Source organism: Ricinus communis, chromosome 4, assembly GCF_019578655.1.
Source record: "Ricinus communis isolate WT05 ecotype wild-type chromosome 4, ASM1957865v1, whole genome shotgun sequence".
NCBI lineage: Eukaryota > Viridiplantae > Streptophyta > Magnoliopsida > Malpighiales > Euphorbiaceae > Ricinus > Ricinus communis.
In genome coordinates, this window is record NC_063259.1 from 28,550,588 (window position 1) to 28,578,359 (window position 27,772).

The 27,772-nt window shown below is 37.5% G+C and overlaps 7 protein-coding genes, 1 long non-coding RNA gene and 3 other non-coding genes across 16 annotated transcripts; 7 read left to right on the forward strand and 4 right to left on the reverse strand.

Moving 5' to 3' along the window:
• The first annotated feature begins 90 nt into the window (after window positions 1-90).
• Window positions 91-4,380, forward strand: LOC8275474. 5 transcript variants are annotated; one of them, XM_048372937.1, is made up of 6 exons: window positions 91-261; window positions 341-427; window positions 972-1,816; window positions 2,501-2,659; window positions 3,545-3,799; window positions 4,127-4,380. In XM_048372937.1, the coding sequence occupies exons 3-6, from the start codon at window positions 977-979 to the stop codon at window positions 4,262-4,264; spliced, it is 1,392 nt and encodes a 463-aa protein (XP_048228894.1). In that variant the 5' UTR covers window positions 91-261; window positions 341-427; window positions 972-976; the 3' UTR covers window positions 4,265-4,380. The 5 variants fall into 5 exon arrangements, with proteins under 5 accessions (XP_048228894.1, XP_015580256.2, XP_048228895.1 ...); XM_015724770.3 differs by lacking the exon at window positions 341-427; XM_048372938.1 differs by lacking the exon at window positions 4,127-4,380 and having other exon boundaries at window positions 91-427; window positions 668-1,816; window positions 2,501-2,682; window positions 3,545-3,764.
• A 204-nt stretch (window positions 4,381-4,584) lies between these two features.
• LOC8275473 (calcium-dependent mitochondrial ATP-magnesium/phosphate carrier protein 2) lies at window positions 4,585-10,230 on the forward strand. The gene is made up of 4 exons (XM_002511026.4): window positions 4,585-5,986; window positions 8,204-8,992; window positions 9,096-9,186; window positions 9,382-10,230. The coding sequence occupies exons 1-4, from the start codon at window positions 5,524-5,526 to the stop codon at window positions 9,569-9,571; spliced, it is 1,533 nt and encodes a 510-aa protein (XP_002511072.1). The 5' UTR covers window positions 4,585-5,523; the 3' UTR covers window positions 9,572-10,230.
• A 905-nt stretch (window positions 10,231-11,135) lies between these two features.
• LOC125369782 lies at window positions 11,136-12,357 on the reverse strand. The gene is made up of 2 exons (XR_007215504.1): window positions 11,745-12,357; window positions 11,136-11,653 (listed from the first exon to the last, which is right to left on the reverse strand). It is a non-coding gene; the product is annotated as an uncharacterized LOC125369782 (long non-coding RNA).
• A 257-nt stretch (window positions 12,358-12,614) lies between these two features.
• Window positions 12,615-14,994, forward strand: LOC8275471 (pentatricopeptide repeat-containing protein At5g61800). Of its 2 annotated transcripts, XM_015726185.2 has the most exons (2): window positions 13,131-13,310; window positions 13,390-14,994. In XM_015726185.2, exons 1-2 carry the CDS (start codon window positions 13,281-13,283, stop codon window positions 14,464-14,466), a joined length of 1,107 nt encoding a protein of 368 aa, XP_015581671.2. In that variant the 5' UTR covers window positions 13,131-13,280; the 3' UTR covers window positions 14,467-14,994. The 2 variants fall into 2 exon arrangements, with proteins under 2 accessions (XP_002511070.3, XP_015581671.2); XM_002511024.3 differs by having other exon boundaries at window positions 12,615-14,994.
• Window positions 12,645-12,726, forward strand: TRNAS-AGA. Its single transcript has one exon. It is a non-coding gene; the product is annotated as a tRNA-Ser (tRNA).
• Window positions 14,806-15,791, forward strand: LOC8275470. Its single transcript, XM_002511023.3, has 2 exons — window positions 14,806-15,018; window positions 15,116-15,791. The coding sequence occupies exons 1-2, from the start codon at window positions 15,001-15,003 to the stop codon at window positions 15,581-15,583; spliced, it is 486 nt and encodes a 161-aa protein (XP_002511069.1). The 5' UTR covers window positions 14,806-15,000; the 3' UTR covers window positions 15,584-15,791.
• Window positions 15,792-15,941: 150 nt separating this feature from the next.
• Window positions 15,942-16,984, forward strand: LOC8277423. Its single transcript, XM_002511022.4, has one exon. It carries the CDS (start codon window positions 16,279-16,281, stop codon window positions 16,756-16,758), a length of 480 nt encoding a protein of 159 aa, XP_002511068.2. The 5' UTR covers window positions 15,942-16,278; the 3' UTR covers window positions 16,759-16,984.
• Window positions 16,985-17,110: 126 nt separating this feature from the next.
• Window positions 17,111-17,181, reverse strand: TRNAG-CCC. The gene has a single exon. It is a non-coding gene; the product is annotated as a tRNA-Gly (tRNA).
• A 127-nt stretch (window positions 17,182-17,308) lies between these two features.
• On the reverse strand, window positions 17,309-20,239 carry LOC8277422 (pentatricopeptide repeat-containing protein At1g08070, chloroplastic). The gene has a single exon (XM_015723315.3). The coding sequence runs from the start codon at window positions 20,106-20,108 to the stop codon at window positions 18,201-18,203; it is 1,908 nt and encodes a 635-aa protein (XP_015578801.2). The 5' UTR covers window positions 20,109-20,239; the 3' UTR covers window positions 17,309-18,200.
• A 5-nt stretch (window positions 20,240-20,244) lies between these two features.
• TRNAD-GUC lies at window positions 20,245-20,316 on the reverse strand. The gene has a single exon. It is a non-coding gene; the product is annotated as a tRNA-Asp (tRNA).
• A 4,269-nt stretch (window positions 20,317-24,585) lies between these two features.
• On the forward strand, window positions 24,586-27,764 carry LOC8275467 (calnexin homolog). The gene is made up of 6 exons (XM_002511020.4): window positions 24,586-24,858; window positions 24,947-25,016; window positions 25,704-26,830; window positions 26,914-26,985; window positions 27,072-27,185; window positions 27,303-27,764. The coding sequence occupies exons 1-6, from the start codon at window positions 24,760-24,762 to the stop codon at window positions 27,447-27,449; spliced, it is 1,629 nt and encodes a 542-aa protein (XP_002511066.1). The 5' UTR covers window positions 24,586-24,759; the 3' UTR covers window positions 27,450-27,764.
• The last annotated feature ends 8 nt before the right edge of the window (window positions 27,765-27,772 follow it).

Below are 27,772 nucleotides of genomic sequence, written 5' to 3' on the forward strand. Positions count from 1 at the left end.
TAATGAGATTAGCAGTCAAAATTGGACGATATGATATATACTGAAGAGCAAATTCAACTGTCACTCTAACAAAGGCAAAATTTTCTATGAAATAATGTCCTAACAGATCAAAATACTCTACGTGGCATTCTGCGAGTCCTTCCTTTTACAGTGGAAAAATCTTACACCTAACGAGCTCAGAAGCCTCACTTCGGTCAGTTTCGTTAGTAACCAAGAAACAAGATTGGCCTGACCTGGACGCCAAGTTCAAGCCTTCTACAGGTAATTTGCCAAAGCAATCACTAAGCGACATCTCGTGTACTCTTATGTGCATATAACTTTCCCCTTCTCCCTTATCCAGTTGGAAGAAAAAAGCAACACATAAAAGCTCTCCTTTTTTCATTTGAAATTGGGTCCTCTGAAATTCGGGAATTTCAATAATTTCTGGGTATGCTTTTAATTTATGAACCTTGGTCTCTTCCATTGTCAATTTCAGTTTTCTTTATTGAAGTCGAAACGGTAAAGCAATTGTTTGTTCTTGATAGGCTTATCGTCTTTGTCCCTGCTCCTGTTCTTCTAGATGTAAAATTAAAATTCACCATCAATTCTATCTGACCCTTTTTATTATACAATTTCTTGAATTGCTCAAGTCTTAAACATTCATCTCCTTGTAAATTGTTGATTTCAGGTACATCAAAAATGTTTTTCTTTTTCCTTACACTTGAAAAGAATATCAAAAGCAATTTATTGGTAGGATTTAAAAGAGGAAATAAGCAATTTATTGAAAGCTCTCCTATGGTTGGAAACAAAATCCAGGAAAGATTACATTCTAAAGACAAAGGAATTCTTGAAAGTGATTGTCCTGTGTATCGGATATCAATATTTTTTTGCTTGCTTATCTTTGCGATGGCTATCTGTTTATTGATAATGTGGAATTTATTCTATGCAAGTAATATTTCACGGTTTTCAACCTAAGATATTGGAATCGGCAGGTGTTATGTCATACTATTCTTTGGGAAGCTTGCTTTTGCTATCAAAATTGTTCCTAGAATTTGACATATCATATTCACAAGCCTTACTGGAACATGGAAGTAACATGAAATCTGCAACTTTCCTATCCCCTAAGTTCGTATTGGCACCAGGATCAGTGGAGAATAGGTGGTACTTCAATATTGATTTCCCAAGAGGTCATATTGCTGTCAAGAGCTTTAATGCTGAAGTAATTGATGAGGCAGGAAATTCTGTACCCCTTCATGAAACTTATCTTCACCACTGGCTTGTTGAAAAATACTATCATCGTCTAGATGTGGCAAATAGTGAGAACAATGGCAACTCAGATGTTATGCTAGCAAAAAACAGTGGAATATGTCAGGGTGGTATTCTTAGACAACATTTTGGCCTTGGATCTGAAACACGAGGAACAGCTACACATGTTTCGGATCCTTATGGTATAGAAATTGGCAATCCTGATGAAATTCCTGCAGGATATGAAGAGAGATGGCTTCTTAATGTGCATGCTATCGATACAAGAGGTGTTGAAGATAGGTTGGGTTGCACTGAATGCAAGTGTGATATATATAACATCACAGTAGATGAATTTGGTCGTCCTATCAGACCAGATTATAAAGGAGGTTTATTTTGTTGCTATGACCATACACAATGCAAAGTAAGACCTGGTTATGAGGATGTGCGGAGGAGCCTCTACTTGCGGTATACAGTGAAGTGGGTTGATTGGGATAGTAGCGTCATCCCTGTGAAGATCTTTATACTTGATGTCACTGATACTGGGAAACGGCTTAATGATTCAACAATATTAAGTCCAGAGAGTGGTTGCCAGGTAATGCCTTCATTTGATAGTGTCAGGATTTTGTATGAAAATGAATTAGGCATTATGTTATAAGGACCTGGAAAACCGTGATTGTACTAATGAGATTATACACTTAATAATCTGTTGCACTTAGTTGAAAAAAGTACTAGAAAAACAAACTTAGCAATGTTTTGACTGCCCCTTAAAACCTATGCAGACAATGGTGGACCCGCCGTATTTTTATGGTTCCCATGTATCAAACAATATGCATTTTCCCCCCTAATATCACAAAATTAATTGCACAGTAGTGAAAGCCATGATAGATGCATCATGCAAAGTAGAAGAAATTTTCTCAAAAACAGTTCTCCTCCGTAACTCTAATGCAAAAGCACCAACTTAAGCTGTTATACCATATGTGGAACCAGCCATGGCTTTCGAAAATCTCAGTGAATCATCTTAGTCTTATTGTAAAGGTCTGAAGATTATTTGAATTCGATGCCATATCTTATGGTCCATAAACATGCACTATGTAATAAGGGTTGTAGCATTTGTAAGGTCTTGCCCTTCAAGCGTGGTGGTGGATATGTCTATTGTTACATTTATTCATAATTTTCAGAAAAGAATTGGTTGAGAAGTATTTATTTTTCCACAAGAATGTCATCAATCTCTGTTTTATGGCGGATTAATTATGTTAAATATATGAACATGGAGCAGATTGAGTATGAAGTTGAGGCGTGCAGCACAACTGCTTTAACCAGTGATGACTGCATCGACATAAAAAGGACAAGCCTAATCATCCCAACTGGTGGTTATGTCATCTATGGTGTTGCACATCAGCACACTGGCGGGGTTGGCTCAACTCTTTATGGAAAGGTGATTTCAATCTTAAATTACTGGTTCGTAGTGCTTTCATCTTGATGTCTATAGCATTTTAGGCAATTCTTTTTAGGTCATGAATGCATTGCTTATTGCACTGAATGTGAATTGTGGAAATTTCAGGATATGTAGTTCTAGAATCATGAGACATTGGCATGATGACATCTTATGCTGATTGTTTTGTATAAATTGGAGACAGAGCCCTTCCAGATTCACAGACTGATTGCATTGCCGAGTGGATTTTCCAATGACTCTGATCACCTCTGGCTCTATGTTTCCAAGTGCATAGATTGTAGAGCTATTTGATTGATTGCCATAGGATGAATTTGATTCATACATAATTCTAATAGAGAAGATTGTAATATACTAGCATTCCCCCTTTTGACCAACATATTCTAAGTTCTCTGTCTGCTTCTCCTTCGAGACATCGCCTTATGTCCATGTCATAGATTGGTTCACTTAGTAATGCTATGCAACCATACATTTCCTATCACGCATTCCCCTTTTTGACCAACAGATTCTAAGTGCTTTGTCTGCTTCTCCTTCGAGACATGGTTTTATTTCTGTGGAACAGATTGGTTCACTTCTTAATGCTATGTAATCATACATTTCCTATCAATTATAATTTTTGTTCCTGGCCTACAATTTATTGCACCTCACTGTCTTTATGTCTTCAGAGTTGATTCCACAAGATATTTATGACCTGTTTGGTCCAAAATTATTGTCAAGATTTTATTCTGATGTTCCTCAAGATTTCTAGGATACTTTCTGTTCATAACTGCACATCTTGTATCGTTACACTCAATGAGGTTTGGCAGGGTGGGGGTGGGGTAAGAGTAACCTTTCATGCCAAACTGCTAGTGTCTTATATTGTGAATTCAGGATGGGCTTGTCATATGCACCTCAGTACCAATTTATGGGGAAGGAATGGAAGCAGGGAATGAGGCAGGTTATATTGTAGGAATGTCTACCTGTTATCCTAAACCAGGCTCTATAAAGATAGCAGACGGGGAGAATCTAATTCTGGAATCTAGATACAGCAGAGCTCAGGAGCACACAGGAGTTATGGGTCTTTTCTACATTTTGGTTGCAGACCGAGTACCAGAGCGAATGCCTTTCTTAGAGTCTCTTGTTTATGTAAGTTCTGTTCAATTTCCTTATGCTGAACTTTTGTATTTTACGAAACATTTGCAAGTTTGTGCGAGTTAGCTTGTAATCATTTTTGAGAAACTTTTGCTGCATTTGGCAAGAGGTTATGGATGATCAACCAAGAGTAAGTAATTTAACTTTTTTCCCAAGTGCTGTGATGTGGTACGGCTCTTCTCTTGTTGTTAAATAACAAATTACAGGCGAAGTTGTACTATGAAGAAGGGATTAATAAAATGTTTGAATAGAGATCGAGTGACATAAAACTTTTGGATTTATAAATAATCTCGAATCTGCAATATGTCTCACTTCTTGCAGGTACATGAAAACATGGAGCCATCAGCATATCGTTGGGCGATAGTAGTTTTGTTGGGATTGGCAACGACTCTTGCTGTCGCTGTCGGTTCCTGGCTTAAGAAGGGAAAAGATGATGGCTATCAACCAATTCTGGCGTAAAGTCACTGTATTATGCATTATCTGTATTATTTCTTTACTCGACTTGCTAACTGTTAATTAACATATTGATATAAGTTACATCATGTAAATGTAGCTGGCTCCAACCTTCTGAACAACTCTTCTTCTCCTCTTTACTCGAACTGTGTATGAAATAATATCGGATTCTCATAGCAAACTGGGAAGTGCAGTAATATCAAATGCAGGAGGTGATGTGGTGAAATAAATTTCTGTTGGAAAAGAAGCTCCTCTTTATTGGCTTGTAAAGCAGTTACCAAATGTAGCACTTAGAACAGGGATATACTATTCAGTAGCCAGTTTCAGAAACTAGGTTCTTACATGCCTCACAACATAATTATTTTCAATCATCGCATCGAAAATTAGCGTAAGATTTTGATATAATCCACAATTAATTAACATGAATCAAGTATTTTAGGACAAGTGTTTGATACTGATAGATGGCTCATCAATTTTACTTTTAAGAGATTTTTTTTTTCATGCACTCATCTATTATGTCCAAGTGGCTAGGCAGAATATTTATGAATTAACTATTGATAATAAAAAGAAAAATTATTGGGCGAGGGCGACCCCAGCCACAAAGGAATATCCCACTTCTGGTCCCCTCTGTTCTTCTTTTATTATATCAAGGAAGAAAAAAAAAAAGAAAAAGAAAAAAACTATTTTATAGAGATTGCAGAACTTGCCAACACGGCAGTTTCCTGTTTCCTGTCTGGCTCCCTCTCTCTCTCTCTCGCACATTTTCACAAACATATGGAGGACGTTAAATCTATAAGCTCGAAAGGGCACGTTGTGTTACCATCTTTCCAGTTTTACATGCCCATAGCTCCATCATCTCACCGATTTCAATAAAACCACATTAATTACACGTGCCAATTAATAGCCAATAATAATATCTGGGTTAAATTTCCTTTAGCACCAGTATTCCTCCCCGCCATTTTGTTGCCTTAAATCATCAATTTCTTTAGTCTTTTGCATTTAGAAGACACCCTTGCCTTCTTTTAAATCTTTCACATTTCCTTTTTTTTCAGTTTTTGACACTTACTCCTTCTGTCTCCTCTTTCACTAATTCAAGTCAAATTGGCTTTCCCTCTATTGGAAACCGTTTCTATTTATAATTTCTTCTTCTTTCTCATTACGGGGTCAACACACAGAGATCTAATAGCCCATTTCATTAAACTCATGCTCGAACCCAAAATTAGTGCTACGCTTTTTAGCAAATTCTTGGGAACCTTGTTTTAATCATGTCCGGAGCGGGTCACGCCGTGGACCACCGTGTAGGTTTGCCGGAAATGGAGAAGAACCAGAATCCGAATCCGAACCGCTCCGGCTGTTGCAACCCGGTTAAGAAACCCGGTCCGATAACAATGGATCATGTGTTATTAGCATTGCGAGAGACAAAAGAAGAGAGAGATTTGAGGTTAAGGAGTTTGTTTAATTTTTTTGATGCCAAAAATATTGGTTATTTGGACTATGCGCAGATCGAGGTGGGTTTATCGGCGTTGCAGATTCCTGGGGAGTATAAGTATGCCAAGGACTTATTGAAGGTTTGTGATGCTAATAGAGATGGAAGGGTTGATTATCAGGAGTTCAGGAGGTATATGGATGATAAAGAGCTCGAGTTGTACAGGATATTTCAGGCTATTGATGTTGAACATAATGGATGCATTTTGCCTGAAGAGTTGTGGGATGCTCTTGTTAAGGCTGGTATAACATAAAGTTCACTGTTTTTTTAGCTTTTGATTTGTTTTCTTATAATGTCTGCATTGATCAATACTGAAGTTATGCTATTAATCTATGTAGTTTCTGATTCTACAACTTTTATTAATTAGAGGAGAGGTTATTTTTTTTTATTTAAGTATTATGATTATAAACAGTAGTTGTTTGGTTGGTAGGAGCCACATGCATGCATTTTATAATATGGACACTTAGTTTGTGGTAGCTATGGTTATCTGTATGTTGCTTGATTGGGCATATTTTATGGAAATATAAATTCTAGTATGTTTGGTGCAGATGTAGGAATAGCGATGGCTTGAAGTTCTCGTATAATCAATCATGCATATGTATTTTCTGCATTGGAAAAAACCGTAAATTGATAGCTGTTTTACAAAGAGTGAAGCTTTAGTTCTCTTATAAGATAATGGTCTCTTGAATCTTCCGTTCATTTGGATTCAATGCTTAAATTTTTCTTTTTTCTAATTTTTATGGAAGGTTGTTGGTGTGCTATTGCATGGCTTTGTGGGGGTTCTTACTAGTAATTTTCTCGCATGATCCCCATTGAATTTGTGGCATTTGAGCTGGTTTGCTTTGTGTTAGTTTTGGATTACATGATTCCTTGTATATATGTATGAAAGAGAGTTCATCTTCTGTAATTATTGGGTTTTGACTTCTGAGAGCTGCTTGTCGCTGTCACATTTGTAGTCTTGTCCCGTATGGTGAAGAATTTTTCTTTCGATTACCAATGTACAATTGCTATGTGCTTTCTTATTATTCTGCATCTTATGCAAGTCATATTAGTGGTTTAAAGTTGAATTATTTTTTTCCTTGGTGCAATTGATATGAGATACATTACAATTCCGCAACCATGAAGTTTAGAATTCTGCACATAGGTTATTTGGCAAGTTATATAATCCCTGTTCTTCCTTAAAGGGAGGAGTTTTCTTTCCATTTCTCTTTCTTTTATTTTGGAGACCTGCACCGCAGTTTTTGAATATGAATTGTAAAGGGTTGAAATGTTGAAGACGATCTTGTGTAATAATGGTGGTCCTAGTTCCTTCATTGTGAAGTTGTCTATTAGTATCACTTTCTTCTTTCCCTTTTATTTTTTAATAATCTTGAGTTTGGTCTAAGTTGATTCATTTTTATAATAGCTTTTTTTTTTTTTTCTTTTTCTTTTTCTCTCCGTGTTGAATAGTATCACACTGAACAAGATATTTGGCAATATAAGTGGGCAATCAAGTATCAGTATATTGGCCTTAGTTGAAGGCATTAGTTGAAGGCATTAGTTGGGATGGGATATGCTTATGATCCAAATTCGCTCATCCCTTTCTTTAGTTCTTTTTTGTTATGTAAGTAGATTCACTCAAAATAAACATAATCAGACCTCAGTTTTAGATGGGATATAAGAGACAATTTAGCACTTTTAATGGAGTTCTATGAATTTAGGAAAGGGTGTTCACATGTACATTTTGTCAATGCTTTTACCAGTTCTTATGCTAGCATGTTTATGCTGAATGCTAATCATTTCAGGTCCTCTTTCTGTTGTGAAGTGTTTTTAATTTTCCGTCATATCAATTATCAGGTTGTTGTATCCATAATTCATCATAAAGAAGGATTATGTCACTTCTATGTGATTGGACATTCAAGATTTCAAGTCTTCTATTGTTATAAGTTTGTAGAAGTATTGAACTTTTGGATTTCGGAAGATTTTAGTATTGGCGTGAGAATGGTTTGGAAAATGGATAATTTGAGATTATTCTCTTTTCGTTTAGTGGAAATTTTGATGGTGTAGGTTTTATTGTTAAAAATTGAAATTTATTTTAACTTCGAGAGGCTGTAATTTGTATCTTTATATAGTAATTATCCTTCGACTTCTTCCTTCTCTTCTTCACCTCTCTAAAGTTGCTCTGTTTTCTTTTCTTTTCTCTTGCTTTATTCCCCTAATGTCCACAGGTGATAGTGACAGAATGTGGAAAGGTCTTCTTCTGTCCTTGACTATGTGACATAACTAGTAGTTAGTTCCCTATAAGTGTGTCCTTGTCAATTTTTGTCCTATGCTGGAAATTTGGATAATTGTGAAAAAAGTTACTTTTGAGTATTGTATCATTTATAATTTGTACGTACTCTAGGCAAGCACTTGCTTGCCACTGTTTCAATATACTTGTTGTTTTCATCTTATAAGCCCTGGCAGTTCATGTTCAACAGGGATTGAAATTGACGATGAGGAGCTTGCACGCTTTGTAGAGCATGTTGATAAGGATAATAATGGAATTATAACTTTTGAAGAATGGAGAGATTTTCTTTTGCTCTATCCACATGAAGCTACAATTGAGAATATATACCATCATTGGGAAAGGGTATGCCTTGTAGATATTGGAGAACAAGCTGTCATTCCAGAAGGCATCAGTAAGCATGTTCATAGGAGTAAATATTTTATCGCAGGGGGAATAGCAGGAGCTGCTTCTCGCACTGCAACTGCTCCTCTTGACCGCCTAAAGGTGGTTTTGCAAGTTCAGACAGAAGACGCGCGTCTTGTTCCTGCTATAAAGAAGATATGGAAAAAAGATGGTGGTTTCTTGGGCTTCTTCCGTGGTAATGGGTTAAATGTCGTGAAGGTAGCACCTGAAAGTGCTATTAAGTTTTATGCTTATGAACTGTTAAAGAATGTCATTGTAGATATTAATGGGGGAGACAAAGATGTTATAGGTCCTGGTGAGAGACTTTTGGCTGGTGGTATGGCTGGTGCAGTGGCACAAACTGCCATTTACCCTTTAGATCTCGTGAAAACTCGATTGCAAACTCACCCTTGTGAAGGTGGAAAGGTTCCAAAAGTGGGAGCACTAACAAGGGATATATTGGTTCAGGAAGGACCTCGGGCATTTTATAAAGGTCTTGTGCCATCTCTTCTTGGGATTATACCTTATGCTGGCATTGATCTTGCTGCCTATGAGACGCTGAAAGATATGTCAAAGACATATTTTCTGCGAGATACTGGTATACTTCCTTGTGTCTGTTTTTTATCTTCGTTTCTTCTACTTCACGAAGTATTATGATTTTTTGGGGTGTTATTATTCTGAAAGCTTTACATTTTCTATAGAACCGGGTCCTCTTGTGCAATTGGGTTGCGGGATGTTCTCAGGAGCCCTCGGAGCAACATGTGTTTACCCTTTGCAGGTTATCAGAACCAGGTAACTTACTTTTATCTTTAAACACTTCTTAAGATTTTATTTTATTTTTTTATTTTTGCAGGGTGGGAAGGTTGAGGTTTGTGTTTTTTCAAAAGTCGATAGGTTTTTCATGACCTTTATCCTTCAAAATAACATTGCTTTATTCTTTCTTTAAAAAGCAAACCTAATCTCATACCTTTTGCTCTTTCTTTTCAGAATGCAAGCTCAACATTATAATTCTGCTGCTGCTTATAAGGGGATGTCTGATGTATTTTGGAGAACACTCCAGAATGAAGGTTATAAGGGTTTCTACAAAGGATTATTTCCAAACCTTCTCAAGGTTGTGCCAGCTGCAAGCATAACATATTTGGTTTATGAAGCCATGAAAAAGAGTCTAGATCTATGATTGAGAGCATTAAATTGTTCCCTATGGCCAGTAAATGGATCTCAGATATGGAAACAGTGATGCTGTTGATGACGAAAAGAATAATAGGATTTACTAGTCTAGTAGGTAATACAAATTGTTTTGAGTTATACTATAGCCGTAACCCCCCTTCAAGAAATGGGGCACATAGTTTTGTTAGTTGAAGAGGTTTTTCCGGAAGCTTATTTGGAGTTAGTGTTGAGAAACAGGAATTATATAACATCATTATATCTGACTGCAAGGTGATGGTCTTTTCCTTTTCCTTGCCATCCCCACTTTGTTTCATACTTTTGATAACGTCATATCTAAGATGACAGAAAAGGAACTATATTTTGTTTTATGAGAACTCTTTATTTCCCAATACAGTCTGTTTAGCGTGTAGGGAAAGACGGTCAGCTATAATCATCTTTGTACTATGTGAATTAGATGAGTTTTTATGCACAGACAGCAGTAAATTGGATATGGTGAAATATCCGAACGGGACATATGGCGCATGTCAAAGCCTTCCACAGAGGGGAGGTAGAGTCTGTATCATCAACATGAGTTTGCATTTCTACTGTATTTTCTCTGTTGTGATCATCAACTACTTCTACCTGTAAGCTACAATATCATTGCATGATCTTTTTTTGTATGTTCAGTCATTTATATGCAGAATTTTGTTTAACATAGAAAAAAGTGATGAGCATGCATATGTAGGCTGATTATTATTGTGTTCATGATTGCTTAGCTGTTGGGATAAATATAGAAGGCAATTGAGTGGGATTCTTTGGGTATTAGTTTCCCCATGTGTAAAGATGGATGATTTTAGGAGTTTCTCTTTTCTTATAAGTATGAAGAAAGGTCTTTTTCCTGTGTTGCTGTTATAAAGCTTCATGAAGCGTGTTGGATTTGTGGTCCCTCTTGTATGCGCGCATTGATGTGATATATTTTGTTTAGTAACATCAATAATCAGACCTTCTTTCCAGGAAAATGGCACAAGAAAAAGAAAAAAAGTCGGGACTTTCCCCATGTGTAGGGCAAAGTTGCTTGGTTCCTGCTGCTGCTACATTTGGCTTAGAAAATAACCATTTTATACTGCAGTGGCTGTACCTACAACCTTATCGTTTGAGTGGGAACGTTCTTTATAAATTTATTCTTCTATTTAGGCTTTGTAGATGCAGCCCATACCACAATGAGACTGACATGTATAATACACTACTTCCGCCATAGGAATCACTGGCTTCTTGAAGCCTAATTCTTCTAATCTGACTATATTAGCACCTAAACCACATAATTTGTTGAATAACTTCGTCATCTCATTCAAAAGCAGGTTACTAGATGATTTTATTAATGAACATAACAGGTTCCCTCATTTATTTTGAAAGCAAGCCCCCATAAATGTACTTGTAGATTCATTGATACCGGAATCTATCCTCTTAGACACATGCACACATCATGCCTGCTTGCTATATATGCATGACTACTGGTTAAATCTCAATCAAATTTCTTTTCTTTACAATTGCAATGGTAGAGAAAAGGATTCTGCACCGTTGAAACAACAAAAACAAAAGCAGAAAAGATAGCATGCATTAAATAACAGACGATAAGGAAGCGAAGTAGCAAACCATTTTAGCTCTTGAACTAACACAGAAAAGAGAAAAACACCTTGGCATATACATATATGTATATATATATAGCTACCACTCCCTGTCAACACCACACATGTTCCAGGGATATACAGGAACGAAATAAAAACAACAACAACAACAGAAAAACCCGGAAGAAAGGCATGACCTTCCCTTTGCCTCTTTGACTTGCCTTTTGACCCCTTCAGTTCCATGCAGAGGAAGAAGAAGAGGGGAAACATATAAATATATGATTATCCAACGGACGGTACTCTCTTTACCATTTTCTTCTTCTTCTTCTTCTTCTTTCTTCTTTTCCTCCACATTTTTCTTGGCTTCAAGAACCTTCAGAGGGCGAAGGAAAAGAACAACTTTAAGCAGCTACTGCATGGCTTCTTCTCTTTCCAATATTCCATGTATATATACATATATATATATAATAGCCTTCGAGCCAAGTGACCTAATAAAAATGACAGTTTACAAATTTTACTTTTATAGAGTTGGACATAAGAACAAAGAGAACAGATCAGTAAAGAGAAAGAACATCATACTTGAAGTGGTCCACAAAGGCATTATTCTCCTCATTGGGTCATGCTTCTAGCTTATCCCCCCACTAAGAATATTTATTATTCTTCTACTTCACATAAATTACTCTACTTGCATCTAAATTAGAATAGCCTAGTCATTCTCCAATCTCCATGTGGGGAAAAGCTAAAGAAAGAAAATTAGATATAATCAACACAAGAAGTAAAAAAAGAAAAAGGAAAAAGAAGGTTAGATCTCCTGCTTAAAAGAGGGAAGCAAATGATAAAACAATATGAAAAAGTAGTTCACAGTAGAGCAAATAAATATTATTTGTACAGGGAGAATATGGAAGTTAAAATATTATTGGACTCCCTCTTTTTTATGGGTACAATTGTTTTCAACCGTCCAACTCTCTCTCTCTCTCTCTTCTTGCCCCTTTTGCATACAACCCATGTGTCAATAGCACTGCTCCATCGTACGTGGGAAGCACTTTACCTGCTAAATGTGGAAATAAAAGATGGTGAATCAGTCGACATTAATCATCTTTACTCTTCTTCTTCTTCTTCTTTTTCTTTCTTAAATTAATGACCCTCAAGAACAATTTATTTGTTTGTGGTCATATATATCATCTTTGATCATTTGAAACTTGATATGATTCGTGAATCTCACATGCATATGGACATAGTTATAATGGTTTTTTTTAATACTTGCACGCCTTTTAAGTACAGAGGATGGCTTAGATTATTTATTAATTTTTTTCTTTTCAAGTAATTAACTTTGTGTTACGTATATTATATAATTATAAAAAATTAGCTGTTTCCTTTATTCATCCAATGGAGTTATTTTACCAACCCATATTCGCCTCATTCTCTTCATATTTCAGAAATTCTACCTATATGTACTCACGCGGTTAGACAATAATCAGCGTGGATGTGCCGGAGTGGTTATCGGGCATGACTAGAAATCATGTGGGCTCTGCCCGCGCAGGTTCGAATCCTGCCGTTCACGTTTTTTGATTTTTTTTTCCTTTATCATCTGTTTTTCGATTCAGCGGGATTTGGGCGCCGACATTCTACTTTGCATTGCATGTAAAGAATGAGACTGGAAGGTGGACAGTCGGGCAGAGATAACACTCTAATGATAATCACCAGTCACTCACAAATATATAATCTTTCACATTCAATTTACACTCTCATCAGGCAATGCAAAACGATCAACCAACTCTACCAAGTCCATGCCCAGGCTTTCACAAAAGGTCTCTCTCTTACCGCTTGTTCTTCTCCTCAAATTTTAACCAAAATCCTCTACGCTCTCACCACCATACCCACCCCAAAGTCATCCTTCTCTCTACTGCACTATGCGGTCTCTACATTCGATAATATCCAAAACCCATCGACCTTTTGCTACAATGTTATCATTAGACTCCACACTCTCCATTCCTCTGCGCTCTCTGCCCTCCATTTCTTCCTCCAAATGCGCCGCTTCTCTGTCCCACCTGACTTCCACTCTTACCCATTTGCGCTAAAAGCTTGTGCGCATCTTCGCGTTCTTTCATTGGCTCAATGTCTTCATTCTCAAGTTTTCAAATTTGGGTTTGTGTCTGATTTGTACGTAATCAATTCCCTCATTCATGTGTACTCTTTATTTGATTGCTTAAATCATGCTTGTCAGGTGTTTGATGAAAGTTCTGACAGAGATGTGGTTTCTTATAATGCTTTGGTCGATGGGTTTGTTAAAGCTGGTGAGTTTGTAAAGGCAAGGGAGATTTTCGATCTGATGCCTATGAGAGATTCTGTGTCTTGGGGTAGTCTTATCGCTGGGTACGCACAGGGAAGCTATTGCAATGAAGCAATTGGACTGTTTGATCTTATGATGGGTTTAAAACTTGAACCTGATAATATTGCATTAGTGTCTGCTCTTTCTGCTTGTGCACAATTGGGTGAATTGGAAAAGGGGAAGCAAATTCATGATTATATTAAAAAGAACAGGATTCAAGCTGATTCCTTTCTGTCAACTGGGCTGGTTGATTTTTATGCAAAGTCTGGGTGCATTGACACGGCTATAAAAGTTTTTGAATTAAGCCCTGATAAGAGTTTGATTACATGGAATGCCATGCTTATTGGCATTGCAATGCACGGTAATAGTCATTTATTATTAAATTACTTCTCAAGAATGATGGAGGCCGGGATTAAACCTGATGGGATTAGTTTTTTAGGAGTTTTAGTAGGATGTAGCCATGGGGGTCTTGTAGATGAAGCAAAGAAGCTTTTTGATGAGATGGAATCTATTTATGGCGTTTGTCGAGAGCTCAAACACTATGGGTGCATGGCTGACTTACTAGCACGAGCAGGATTGATTAAAGAAGCAGTAGAGTTGACAAAGGGCTTGCCTATGGGTGGTGATATATTTGTATGGAGTGGTTTGCTAGGAGGGTGTAGGATACATGGGAATATTGAAATCGCAGAGCAGGCAGCAAAGCAGGTGATGGAGTTGAAACCTGAAGACGGTGGGGTTTATTCAATCCTGGCTAATGTTTATGCCAATGCAGATCGATGGGAAGATGTAGTAAAGATTAGGAGATCAATGAGTAGCAATAGGGCGGTGAAGAAGAATGCTGGTCGTAGCTCGATTCAATTGGGTGGTCTTACGCATGAATTTCTTGCAGGAGAGAGCTTGCATGCACAAAGTAGTGAGATATATATGGTTTTGGATGGAATCAGAGAACATCAATCTGAGGGGTCGTATTAATATGGGTGAACTTTCTGCTTATTGTTTCTAGTTTGCCTCAATCCTGAGTAAGAATGAGTGCATGTGGTACGTGTCTTAACAGAAGAAGCTTATCTAGCATGGTGTGCTGCTAGGCGGTATATCTCAACAAATTATTGTACGACTTTGTGCATAAGGAGTTCTAAAACACATCTATATATGAGGTGCAGTATTCAAATATCAAATATCATACTGGAGATGTTCTATTGGACAAGAAATTATTATCTTTTTCTATACAAAACAAAAGACCGATATGACATACGTGCCACTTCACGAGGCTTCGATTTCTGATCCTGGATATTTTTTGATCCTGTGCACACCACTAGGGATAAGAATTCGTGCAGTTTCTACATATCACTACTTGATTCCAGAACCTCTTCCTCACCGTCTCTCTATAAATTCCAAGAACTTGGAAAACAACTTCGAGCAAGCAAAGCCAAGAGTATCTCTTTTCAAGTTACTCTTAATATAAGTTGCAAACCTTTGTCAACGCATTATTCCTCCTCTATACCCAACATGGCCTTCAGGTCAACTGTAAGTCCCTGATAATGATTGCTTATTTAGTTTCTGGTCAATTGTTAGTGTGTTTGCACCATAATTAGTTCCTGATTCTGGCTACTATAAATTGCAGGGTTATTGGAAGCAGATGGTAAATCGCTTAAGAGGAAACGCAACATATGGGACATCAACCTCACCAAAAATGAAAGCATATGCCCCCGCAGCTGATGATTTCGGGAATGTTCTTCGCGAAGAGCGGAGTAAGAGCAAGATGGGACAGAAGGGTGATTATGTGCCAGTATATGTAGCACTTGGCTTGATAGCTTTATCTACCATGTTAGGACTACACACTGCAAAACAGCAGCTGCTGTACTCACCATCTGTGCGAGTCAAGAAAAAGTTGAGAGAAACAATTCCTGAAGTTGTCTGTCCAGAGAAAGTGGTGGATGAGGCTCATAAATTTGTTGCGAAATCTTTCTTGAGGAAAGCAGCCCATATTCAAGAGTTTGACAGTGCACTTCAGTCCCTGCCTGATATTTATGCTAACCCACCTAGAGCAGAGACTCTGAAGTCCATTGGAATAGATCCCAAGTTGGACTAAAATGGATTGTTAGACCCTTTTCTCCCCTATTTTGGACTCCTCTTGTACATAATAGTTTGACCGGTTCCTTTTAATAAAATAATGTTGTTTTATACAAACGTAGTCAGCCTTTTGTAGCTAGATTGAAACTGGACGATTGTGTAGAGTATTATGGTTGTGAAATGCAGTAAGCACAGATATTAGTAAAGAAGGACCGTATTAGTATTTTCTTTTGGTGATTATTTAAGCCAATTATAATGGGAAAAAACTCTAGCATTCTGCAGATAAATTCAAGGTTTGGATATCACTATGTTGCGTAGCTAGTTTCTGAATGGCGAGTGGTTGGAACTGTCCACAGGAGTCAACGTCCATGTCCGCAGCAATTGACGACATTAATCTGGCAACAAGGAATCCTTAGCTTTTTCAGCAATTAACGAGATTAGATATCCCTATCCTAAACAGAAGCAAGGAACTGTAGTAGGACAAGACGTGCCGCTTCATGAGGCTTCTAGGTTAAAGCTGTACACAGTTCATACTGACAAGTGTCCTTTATATTACACACAGCTACGTGTCTCGAGAATCCTCTTCTACCCATTTCTTGCTCCTGTATATATAACATTCCAATCTTGAGGCTCTTGTCGAGAAAACAAAAGGAATCAAGAATCTATATATTTCGTCAGTGCACCTGCGATAGTTGATATAATTTGTCGTGAATCATGGCTTTAAGATCAATAGTGAGTCGGTTAAGAGGAACAGCAACATTTGCAACTTCGAGCTCTCCAAAACTGAAGGCTTATGCTCCAACAGCCGATTTTGGTTATCATGATCATCCCCAAGAAAAGCGTACAAAGAAGACAGTGAAAGGCGATTATGTGCCAGTTTACGTAGCTGTGGGGATGATAGCTTTATCTTTATCACTGGGTCTATTCACTGCAAAACAACAGATAATGCACTGTCCTAATGTGCGAGTGAAGAAGAAGGGGGAGGGTGTAGCAGAAGTGGAGGACCCTGATCAAGTAGTAAATGAAGCTGATAAATTTATCAAGAAATCTTTCTTTAGGAAAGTTGCTCATATTCAGGAGTTTGATAGCGGTCTTCAATCTTTCCCTGATCATATTCAAAGAGATGCTTTCGCTCATGACAATCCCCGCGTTGAGAGTCTGAAGTCCGTTGGGATCGATCCCAAGCTGCACTGATTTCTCTTTTTTAATTTCCATCTTGTCCAACTTTATTTCTTTTTTTTTGTTTTCTTCAGCGTCTTGTTTGTTTCGTTTGCTACTTTTGGAAGTTGGGGTTTAAGTGTTGACCCTTTTCGTCTAACATAAAGATGAGGAGGATCGATGATCTAAACCTCCTTAAATGGGTTTGTAAGGTGGTTGAGATAATATTACGTAAATAAAGCTAATATATTGGTTTGAATCAGCAGCCATTTGTCCTTTTCATTTCAATTTCACCTTTGAATTCCGAAGACCTGATGTAGAGCCAACATTTTGATTGGGAAACCGGTGCAAAAAAAATTAAAAAAAGAAAGTACAGAATTAATTTAGGTGCGCATCCGGGGAATCGAACCCCGGTCAGTACCGTGGGAGGGTACTATGATACCACTACACCAGATGCGCCATCTTATAAAAAATGTAAGGCTTTTCTTTGGTAACCGATAATAGAGGGATGATTGGTTTTCAATAAATTCCCTCGTGCTGGGTCTATGAATATTACTTTAAATTGTATCACTCAAAACATTTATCATTTCAGTAAAATAATTGGCATCTTAGAACTCTTTTTTGATGGTAACGACTTTTATCATGTAAAGATCCCAGTTACGATAAAATTGTTAAAAAGGAATTTACTTAATAAGTATTTATGTAGTGTCCTTGGGCCCAAGACTGCTGCACTGAAATGAAGACATGTTAAAATCATAGTGGCGAACAACTTGATGTCATGCACAATTGAAGTATTGTTAGGTTAAAGAATGCTCCATATAAACTCAACCAAGGCCATCAAATGGGGTCGAGTACCACAAGATGACTGGAATGCTCAATAGTTGTGTCTTACCGGCTGCAGAGCAAAGTAGGATGAGAAAATTCACGAAGCTTCCACTCATTATGGGATCATCGGTTGTGGACAAGGCCTTTCTTGCCTTATAATGAACGTTTCAAATGGCTCCAAGCTTCAAGAATCTTGATGAGCCGCCCTCTTCAACATCTTTGATCGTTTGCTCACCTCGCATTTACATATCCCTTGTAGATCTCAGGATCGCTTTGCTCAGAATTGAACAATTTTTGCAAATTTTCGTATGATCATGTTGCATTCCCAATTAGGAAGCTCGTACTTCTATCCCAACTCATGCCGCTGCCACTTGTTTTATTGTTGAAGTAATACATCAAGTACCATTTATCCTTGATTGCTTTTGCTTTGTGTGCTTTCACCGCCATTAACACAAAACAAATGTACCAGGGAAATCTTCACTCCAACTTGTCTCAAGACTTGTACTCAGAAAAAGATATCTTCAGCCTAATGAAAGTTTTCACCTGGTCAACTTCCTCAAGTAACTAAAGTCTCAGTCTAAAGCGCCATAATTAATGCTATAACAGTTCAGAGCTCGAGCTACCAGAATTTCAAAATCAAAATGCTTCCGGTTTCACAGTTGGTCAGGATCCAGGAGGTCATAGTCAAAGCCTTCTGACCGGAAAACCTTGTGAATTTGCACATTTGTCTCATATACAATGTCCATTTGACCATATGATTTTTCTTCAGAAAAGAATTCTTGAACATTTCCATTGACTTCAACAAATGAGCAACCGGGTTGCTTCTGTAATTTCTGCCGAGGCATAAACTTCCTTACTTTTTTTGCATCACTCCACCTTGAAGCTGAAGCATAAACTTGGGACAAAAGAACACGTGCCTCCAACCTTCTTGGCTCCAATTCCTCAATTTCATTGCTTGCAAGCTCAGCTAATTCTATATTATCATGACACCTACAGGCAAATAGTAAGGAGCGCCATATTACCACATCAGGTTGAATGGGCATTGCCCTGATAAACTTTTCAGCCTCATTCAATAAGTTAGAACGGCCAAGAAGATCAACCATACACCCATAATGTTCAATACGTGGAGTAATATGATAAATTTGACTCATGGCTTTGAAATACTGAAACCCCTTATCCACAAAACCACCATGACTGCAAGCAGACAAGACACCGAGGAATGTAACCTCATTAGGCTTAACATCATTACAAGTTTCCACCTGCGCAAACAAGTCCAGTGCTTCGTCGGAATACCCATTCATGGCAAATCCAGAAATCATTGCAGTCCATGAAAACAAATCTTTCTTAACCATTCCATTGAAAATCTGGTGAGCCTTTTCAATGTCTCCGCATTTTGAATACATGTCAATCAAAGCATTTCTCACAGAGAGGTTCATGTCAATGCCATTCCTTTCACAATACGTATGCACCCATCTTCCCTGAGCCAGAGCTCCCATATGTCCACATGCTGAAACAACACAAGCAACCAAAGCGGCATCGGCAATAACACCAGCAATTTGCAGCTCCCTAAACAACTCTAGTCCTTCCTTGTACATATTCAACCTCGCATACCCTACTATCAGAGAAGTCCAACACACTAGATTCCTGACAGGAATTTTATCAAAAACCTCCCTGGCATTATCCATTTGCGCACATTTTGCATACATGTCAATCAAACAAGAACCCAAAATCACATCTAAGACAAACCCATTTACTACAATCAAAGCATGAATCTTTTTCCCTAAATTAACAAATCCCGTCCTTCCACAAGCAGTTAGTGCATTAACCAATGTCACCTCATCAAACCTCACAAAATTATCATTCAGCAATTCCCCAAATACCTTCAATGCATCCCCGTTACGTTCACATTGTAAATACCCAGAGATCATACTATTCCAAGAAACAACATCTCTGATCAAAACAGGAACCATATCAAAAACGTCTCTTGCAATTTCAACTTGTCCACAAAAAGAATACATAGAAACTAAAGCATTTTGGATAAAGACATCACATTCAAATCCTAGTTTAAGGCTTAAAGCATGCAATTCTTGACCTTTATTGAGAAGCAATAAACGTCCACAAGCTTTAAATATAAATGGGAAACTATAGTTATCAGGTAAAGTTGCATTCTTGATCATTAAATTATAGAGAGAGATTGATTCTATAGGAGTTGAGCAGTTAGAACGGGCTTTAAACAAGAAATTATAGGCAAAGACATTGGGATTTTTGATTTGGAAAAAGAGGGACTGAGAGAAGGAAAGATTATTAGAGTTGGAGAGGGAGTACAAAAGGAGTTTGCTTGAAATGAATGGGTCTGTAAAGAGACCAGACGCAATGGCATGAGAAAGAATTTGATTGAAATGATTTGGGTGTTTGATATTTTTTAATAAGATGCATCTTTGAGGGTTTGAGATGATGGAGAGGAGAAGTAATTTTGGAGGTTTGAGTTTACAAGTATTAAGAGTGGACGGAAGGAAGCTCATGGATTGAGGATGCAAAGGAATTAGATTAGCATCAAGCATCAACTCGAGTATGGCAATGCTGCCTAACTGTCAACTGCTACTCAAATGTGTGTGGCTCAACCAAAGGAAGCAAATAGTTGTAACCAATAAAAAAAAAAGGAAGCAAATAGTTGGATGTGAAAAAGGTAAAATGTTTCGCCGTTGCCGGGGATCGAACCCGGGTCACCCGCGTGACAGGCGGGAATACTCACCACTATACTACAACGACTTGCTTGTTTCGCTATTTATTAGAAGCACACTAGCTGAAATCAAATTAAAGCGCACACGAGAAACGGCTTGAAGACTAAATATAAATTTATGCCTTTGCTGTCTGCTTTTGAAAAATGCCATGTTCTAAACTATTGTTATCTGAAGAACAAAATCTTCATGGATGAGGTGGCATCACAAGGACATATTATCATGCTTTCTGTTGTAATAAAGGGTTAGCAGCTTCTATATTATATGAAAAAATGAATGAAAACTAGGTGAAAGAAAACTTAAAGGGTCCCTCAAACTTTAGCCCTTAATGAGTCCTACATAGGTGGATTGGTGATATTAGACACAGTACAAGTATGATGCATGTAATAACTCATTAAATGAGTAGTTTGAATACTAATTAAATAATTATTTTTATGAGGCATGCTATTACTTGGGCCACTCTATTTTTATTTTTCAAATAATCAATCATTACAATATGTAAAATTAAGTTACATACTAATAATTACTTGTTCAAAAATTATTGTATCTCAATCATTAAAGAGAAAGAATATACATTGACAAAAAACGAATTGATAGGAGAAGTGGAATTCTGCTAATCTCTTAAGAATCAAATCAAATCTTTGGATAGTTATGAATTTATGCCAATGATCTTTTGCACAGTATGCTGCACCAATTTAAAGTTAGCCACGATTATGAGAGGCAGGCAATACAATTAACAAAATGATTCTTGGCTAATCAGATTCCAAGTCGTTTTAGGTTTCTAATTACACAATAACAACATGTCATATCCTTGATTAATATCCTAAGTACAGTTGATATATAGTTTTAGTTGTACAAAGTAATGCCATATTTAAGCTACGTCCCAGCTAGACCATCTTTTTCATTTACACTTTGAGAAGATATGGTGCACTCAATATTCTACAGAAGATATGATTGGGAAAGAAAAGTTTTTTCTGTTGTGGGGTGGATCTTGCTATAGTGGTTTTACATGGCCAGTAAAAGCGGCAATTAATTTTAAATTTGAAAATTTATTTGCTTTTAGCAAAGCAAGTGCACTAGCTAATTTATTAGGTACGTACTTCCCCATCTAGATGATGCAGCAAGAAGCATTGATCGCGGACGGGCACCATCTCTTCCTGCAGCTTGCGCCATTAATATTGCTATAATGTACATCAGCAAATCACTAAATATTTTTCTTGCAGATGAAGGCATGAACCTTAAAAGAAAAAGAAACAAACAATTATGTGCATATAAAGCCATGGATTCTAAGCCTATGCTGATGAGCATAGATAGAAGACAAATAACTGTAGCTACCTTTGTCTGTTGATTGTTTGTTTGTTTTTCTTTTGTTTCGGGATTCTGTGGTTTTGTTAAACAATGAGCTTCTGAAGAGTTGAATTCCCGTAAACCATTCTTTTGACCTTTCTTCTAGTGGAGAATGAGTCAATTAGTAGGGATTCTTTATCATCAATTCTCCAACAAGTACACTGTACAAAGAAGTTATATATAGTGAAGAATATAGAACAATAAACTGCATAAACTCCTTGTAATTAAATCAAGTTTTGATTGTTTGCAACTGAGATAATAATGCAATAACATAAAACAAGTGGTTGTTGTTGTTGTACGGAGGATTCGACCTGAATTTGACAGGAGCCTGGCAGTTCAGCCTATATAAACACAATGATAGATACGCATTTTAGTATAGAGAAACAGTGATATTGAGAAGCATTAGCAGAATTTGCTACAATCGATGGAGAAGCTTCCAATCTCCCTCAAAGGCTTCCAACATACATCCATGACCGCTATGGGAATGGTGGATGCCTTTGGGGGGATTGAAGGCTTAACTCCCCCGTAAGTAATTTTTTACTGCATGCATACTGGGTCCTTTTAACGTATCCTATCTCCTCCATAAAAGATTCGTTCTTAAGAAAGCAATTCCAGGAAATGTTATAGCAATCTCTTTCAGGTATTACCTAACAGTTTTATAAGCAGCCTAATTTAATTAAATTGATCACCTTAGTTGGAATATTCAGGTAGAAAGGTTGAAGTGTAACAGGGCCTATCCATGATCACCCACCAGCCTTCCTATAATTGCGAATCCTGAAATAGACAAATATGGAATCCCTGTGAAGATTCCCTGGTAAGACGACCAATTTGTCACACTAATATCTACATTCATAAAGACAAGAAGGGTTTTCCAGAATCAAGTGGTCCCGAGAATGTGATCGTGGTGTAGCCAACATTGAGGTAGCCGTCAATGGAAAGTAACATGTGGTGGGCGTCGAATGCTATGAAGTGGAATATGTGTTATCGAATAGAGAATTGTTCTTGATACCCCCAATTAAGTAACAGAATTATACAGATCTTATAACCCTTGAAATGATTAAAGGTCATAAGCACTCTGTACGGGGCATGTTGTGCATTTCTTGGATGGCTAAATATCGATAACTCTCTTTCAATTTGTTACATTGGGAAACAGGCCCTGGAGCAAGGAGCAAGGTTTCTGCTATTTAGGCTTATCGAAATTAATGATGTGTTTGTTGTCTGTTTTTCTTTAACTTTTTCAGACTAAAACCACCTTAGGCATTTAAGCCTACAGTAAGGTTCAGGGAAAATGATGGTCTCTCTGTGTTTCCAACTTCACCGAATGACTCCTGAGAAGCTGCTTTAAACTAATCATTTCTTTCGTTTTCAGCCTCGAAGACTTTTTCGAATATACATGTTGGAAAATTAGGACGAAGTTCCCTGTTAGTTCTCCTTTGTTTGAGCACCAATGTCCAGAGAAAGTCTTTGTCACAATTTAGAAGTTTGGACAGAAACTAAAGGGATTGAAAAAGAGATGGAAAAGCGGGGCATTGCCTCCCCTCAGAGTGTGTATAAATACTATCAGAAATTCTCTCTCACCTATATCAGGACTTCTGGGGATCTAACTTTCTCTGAACTCTCCCCCTCAACGGCTACTTCAGCCTTGTCTGAAGTTATTCAGCATAGCAGTTGTTGAGGTGGGGAGGTCAGCAAAAGTTGGCTCTCCGCTTTCTTGAGCTCCTCCCGCCAATTTTCATCAGGTAAGGTTGTGGCCTTGCAGTTGAGTGCCTATCAGAGAGTGCATGCTGGCAAGAGTTCAACTCCTGCCAACTTTATTCTCCTTGAAATTAATCAGGTAAACCATAATAGTGATTCTGTGAAATTAAAGTGTGATTGGGGTTAAGAACTAAGCATTCCACTAACTAGAAACAATCGCAGGTTAACAAGCACCACAACGATCGTTGGAAGAAAATTCACTCCCCGAGCTAGCTAGCCAAATTTGCGAGAAGCTCGACTGCTTCATCTCCCTTGCAGATGATGTTCATATGTGGAATTCACCTCCCACCACTGCCACTGCCAAAACATCCAGCGCAAGTACCCGAGTCGCCACACTTGAGCCACTTTTACATTATATAGATAAATGTATATTGCACCATCCATGGCATGAAAGCTAGATGAAGTGCATCCGATATGAGGCTTGAGAACAGAACCATGAGATAGATTCGCAAATCTCAACCATTGCATGTACTGTTGGCACAGTGGAGTTTGCTTATGTCCTTGAAACACCAAGGAAGCTAATCATTTTGATTAATTTTCATTTCGCGTTATTCTATATTCTCTTTTAATTAGTTCTTAAGCAACCACTATTATGATACAATGTACATGTCTAATCTGATTTATTTATGCAATCAAAAAATTTATTCGGAAAATTCTTGTATACACCAAACCAAATATATATATACGTATGTATAAATATTTATAATACTTGATTTTTTTTAAAATATAATTTTTTTATGAAATTAAAATTTAAATAATTACTTACAGTTCTAATTAAAATACTTTATTTTATATTACAATTTTATTATTTATAAATTCAATAAGTTAATCCCTTAGTAGTTAATAATTTTTTTATTCTACCATATATATTACTCATAAAAGATTTCGACTATATAGAGATATGGAATTTGAAGTCTTTTCTCATTAGTGGGCGATCCGATAGTGCACCAATAAACGAATATCAGACCCAAAAACCATGGGCTTGGCCAATAAAACGAAAGCAACATAACAGTTGAGACTTGGGACCGGGTCAAGCCCGCAAGTGTAAAAACAAATATTCCACCGAAGTAACATATGAGAATTGCTGGAGTTGCTTACTTGTCGAACTCCGATTGGTTGGATTCACGTGGCACGTAAATTGATTGGCGGAAACAACACGAAGGCAGTGATTTCCAAGATCTTTAAGTATACACGCATCGCAAAATGTAGCAAAACCAAATCTGTTAATCTAGAAGTTGTTTTTCCTTTTCTTTCCTTTCCTTTCCTTGCCTTGTGTTAGATTAGATTTTAGATTCAGATCAGATCAATAATTATACTTAGCTAAACCTAGGAGGAGTAGCTAGGGTTTTGAGAGTTTTTGGGATACCAAGAGATGGGAGAAGCAAAACGCATCTCTCTACGATTAGCTCTTGTATTTTTAGTAGCTTTTGTTTCCTTCGTTCAGCTACGAGCAGACTCTGACGATAATAAGGTAATTAATCAATTACTTAATTGGTTAATTGACATTTCTATTTTTGAGTTTTATGTGATAATAAAAGAGTGATTTTTGTTTGATATAGATCTTCTACGAGTCATTTGAGGACTCATTTGAAGGACGATGGACTCTGTCTGCTAAAGATGACTACAAAGGTATATAGTTATATTGTGTATTCTTTTGGATCTAAATTTTTGCTGTCTATTTTTTATTTGTTAATTTTATTGTTTTTACTGTTGTATTGTTTGTGCTTTCCTTTGGAGTTTTGTTTTTACTTGCTTATTTGGTGGTACTGCTGCTGTACTTCTGGAAGTGATTTGGATATGGTTTATTTCTAGGTTGTTTTTTTTCCTCGTGCAACTGATTGTCTGATGTAGAAATGAAATTGTTTTGATATCATTTTGATACTTGAATTCCAGTAGATCAAAGAAATTATATTTTCAATTAACTTTTCCTGGATAGTAGGCGATGTTACTTGTTAGTTGAAATGTATATGTAGAGAGAGATAATTATGAAAAAGATAATTAGGGTGAGTGGTTGATTTTCGGTTGCAATTGTGAAAATTGAATAAGTTGTAATAATTAGGGTAAGTGGTTCTGTCTTTTTCTTGACTTGGAATCTGGAGTTTAAAGAAGATACTATAATTTGTTATAGTTCTAATAACCATGACTGACTGCATTGTAATCTTGCTACATGTCTGTTTTAAATGAAAAGAAGGAACTGTTGTTTGTCTATATTTATATTCTTTTATAAGCTGAGTTTAGTTGGTTGTCTCTGTCAATTTATTGTCGGCTGTTTTCTTGAGGTAGAAGCAGATATTGATGTTTTTATATTGTTTATAGGTGAGTGGAAGCACGCGAAGAGTGAAGGTCATGATGAGTATGGCCTTCTTGTGAGTGAAAAAGCTAGGAAGTATGCCATTGTGAAAGAGCTCGACGAACCGGCAACTCTCAAGGATGGAACCATTGTTCTCCAATTCGAGACTCGTTTTCAGAATGGGCTTGAATGCGGTGGCGCATATCTTAAATATTTGCGTCCCCAGGAAGCTGGGTGGACTCCTAAGGATTTTGACAATGACTCTCCTTATTCTATAATGTTTGGACCTGACAAATGTGGGGCCACAAACAAGGTGCACTTCATTCTTAAGCACAAGAACCCAAAGAGTGGCGAGTACATTGAACACCATCTCAAATATCCACCATCTGTTCCATCTGACAAACTCACCCATGTCTATACTGCCATTCTGAAACCTGACAATGAGCTGCGAATTTTGGTTGATGGAGAAGAGAAGAAGAAGGCAAATTTTCTCTCATCTGATGATTTCGAGCCTCCTTTAGTTCCTGCCAAGACAATTCCTGATCCGGATGATAAGAAGCCTGAAGACTGGGATGAGCGAGCCAAAATTCCTGATCCTAATGCAGTGAAGCCAGATGATTGGGACGAGGATGCACCTATGGAAATTGTAGATGAGGATGCTGAGAAACCTGAAGGATGGTTAGATGATGAGCCTGAGGAAATTGATGATCCTGATGCTGCAAAACCTGAAGATTGGGATGATGAGGAGGATGGTGAATGGGAGGCACCAAAGATTGATAACCCAAAGTGTGAGACAGCACCTGGTTGTGGTGAATGGAAGAGGCCAATGAAAAGAAATCCAGCTTACAAAGGAAAATGGCATGCTCCACTTATTGACAACCCCAACTATAAGGGTATCTGGAAGCCTCAGGAGATTCCAAACCCCAACTACTTTGAGCTTGAAAAGCCTGACTTTGAGCCCATTGCTGCTGTTGGCATTGAGATCTGGACAATGCAGGACGGTATTTTGTTTGGACATATCTTGATAGCAGATGATGAGAAGGTTGCAGAGTCACTCAGGCAGACAGCATGGAAGCCAAAGTTTGATGCTGAGAAAGAGAAACAGAAGGCTGAGGATGCAGCTGCTGGTTCAGATGGTCTTGCTGGCTTCCAGGTAAATTGATAGCAGTCTTTGTTTTTCATAGATCTTTTGCCTTTTGTAGCTTCTTGACCTGAGCATTCTATTTAATTCTGCAGAAGAAGGTGTTTGATCTGCTGTACCAGGTTGCAGATATTCCTTTCTTAAGCGAGCACAAGGACAAAATTATTGTAAGTTTTAAAAATTATATATGCTGTCAAAATTTTGGTAGGCATTGTGGTGGATGTGGGCTGAGTTTGTGTGCATGTTTCTGTAGGATATTATTGAAAAGGGAGAGAAACAGCCCAACCTCACAATTGGTATACTCGTCTCCATTGTGGTGGTGATCTTTACTGTGCTTTTTAAGATCCTCTTTGGTGGGAAGAAGCCTGTAAGTTCCAAAAAACTCTCACTGCGCTAGTATTTATCCATTCTTATGTTTGCTGCTTATGTGGGAGTTTAGCAGGCAATGATTTTTCTCATTGTGTTTTGCTAACAATATATGTAGGCAAAAGTAGAAGAGAAACCTGCACCAGCTGCTGAGACTTCGAAAAAGGAAGAAAGCAGTGGAGAGAAAGCGGAAGAGAACGAGAAGGAAGATGCTGCAGCTGCTGCTGCTCCCCCTCGCAGAAGGCAAGCCAGGCGCGAGAACTAAAAGGACAATGAAAGGAGAGTGGTCCGCTTCAACTTTCACTTTTGGTAGATCTTCAGTTTAGGCGTCTTTACACTCTTGCTGGCTGGATTCTTGCTTATTCTCTCTTTTTTTCTTTCTTTTCTTGTTCGGGTTTTGTGGCTCTGTTTTGGAGCATAAAATGGATGAAGAGTGTAAATGACATGATGATCTGTGAGGTTTTGATACTTCATTTCCCGCCTCGGAAGTAAAATTAGCCTGCCAACTTAAGGATATTATTGTTGATTTGACTATTAAAGAAAACACATGCAACTAATGTGAAAGTAGCATTTTTATTTATTTTATGA

What these genes read in the sequence shown, in the direction of transcription:
- LOC8277423 (XM_002511022.4), top strand. Translation starts at nt 16,279, where the DNA reads ATGGCTTTAAGATCAATAGTGAGTCGGTTAAGAGGAACAGCAACATTT.
- LOC8275473 (XM_002511026.4), top strand. Translation starts at nt 5,524, where the DNA reads ATGTCCGGAGCGGGTCACGCCGTGGACCACCGTGTAGGTTTGCCGGAA. An exon ending in GGATGCTCTTGTTAAGGCTG is followed by an intron (nt 5,987 to 8,203) that starts GTATAACATAAA and finishes CATGTTCAACAG; the next exon opens with GGATTGAAATTGACGATGAG. An exon ending in TTGCAGGTTATCAGAACCAG is followed by an intron (nt 9,187 to 9,381) that starts GTAACTTACTTT and finishes CTTTCTTTTCAG; the next exon opens with AATGCAAGCTCAACATTATA.
- LOC8275471 (XM_002511024.3), top strand. Translation starts at nt 12,814, where the DNA reads ATGAGACTGGAAGGTGGACAGTCGGGCAGAGATAACACTCTAATGATA.
- LOC8275474 (XM_048372936.1), top strand. Translation starts at nt 923, where the DNA reads ATGCAAGTAATATTTCACGGTTTTCAACCTAAGATATTGGAATCGGCA. An exon ending in GTCCAGAGAGTGGTTGCCAG is followed by an intron (nt 1,817 to 2,500) that starts GTAATGCCTTCA and finishes AACATGGAGCAG; the next exon opens with ATTGAGTATGAAGTTGAGGC. An exon ending in GCTCAACTCTTTATGGAAAG is followed by an intron (nt 2,660 to 3,544) that starts GTGATTTCAATC and finishes TTGTGAATTCAG; the next exon opens with GATGGGCTTGTCATATGCAC.
- LOC8277422 (XM_015723315.3), bottom strand. Translation starts at nt 20,108, where the DNA reads ATGCTTGATGCTAATCTAATTCCTTTGCATCCTCAATCCATGAGCTTC.
- LOC8275467 (XM_002511020.4), top strand. Translation starts at nt 24,760, where the DNA reads ATGGGAGAAGCAAAACGCATCTCTCTACGATTAGCTCTTGTATTTTTA. An exon ending in CAGACTCTGACGATAATAAG is followed by an intron (nt 24,859 to 24,946) that starts GTAATTAATCAA and finishes TGTTTGATATAG; the next exon opens with ATCTTCTACGAGTCATTTGA. An exon ending in AGCACAAGGACAAAATTATT is followed by an intron (nt 26,986 to 27,071) that starts GTAAGTTTTAAA and finishes ATGTTTCTGTAG; the next exon opens with GATATTATTGAAAAGGGAGA.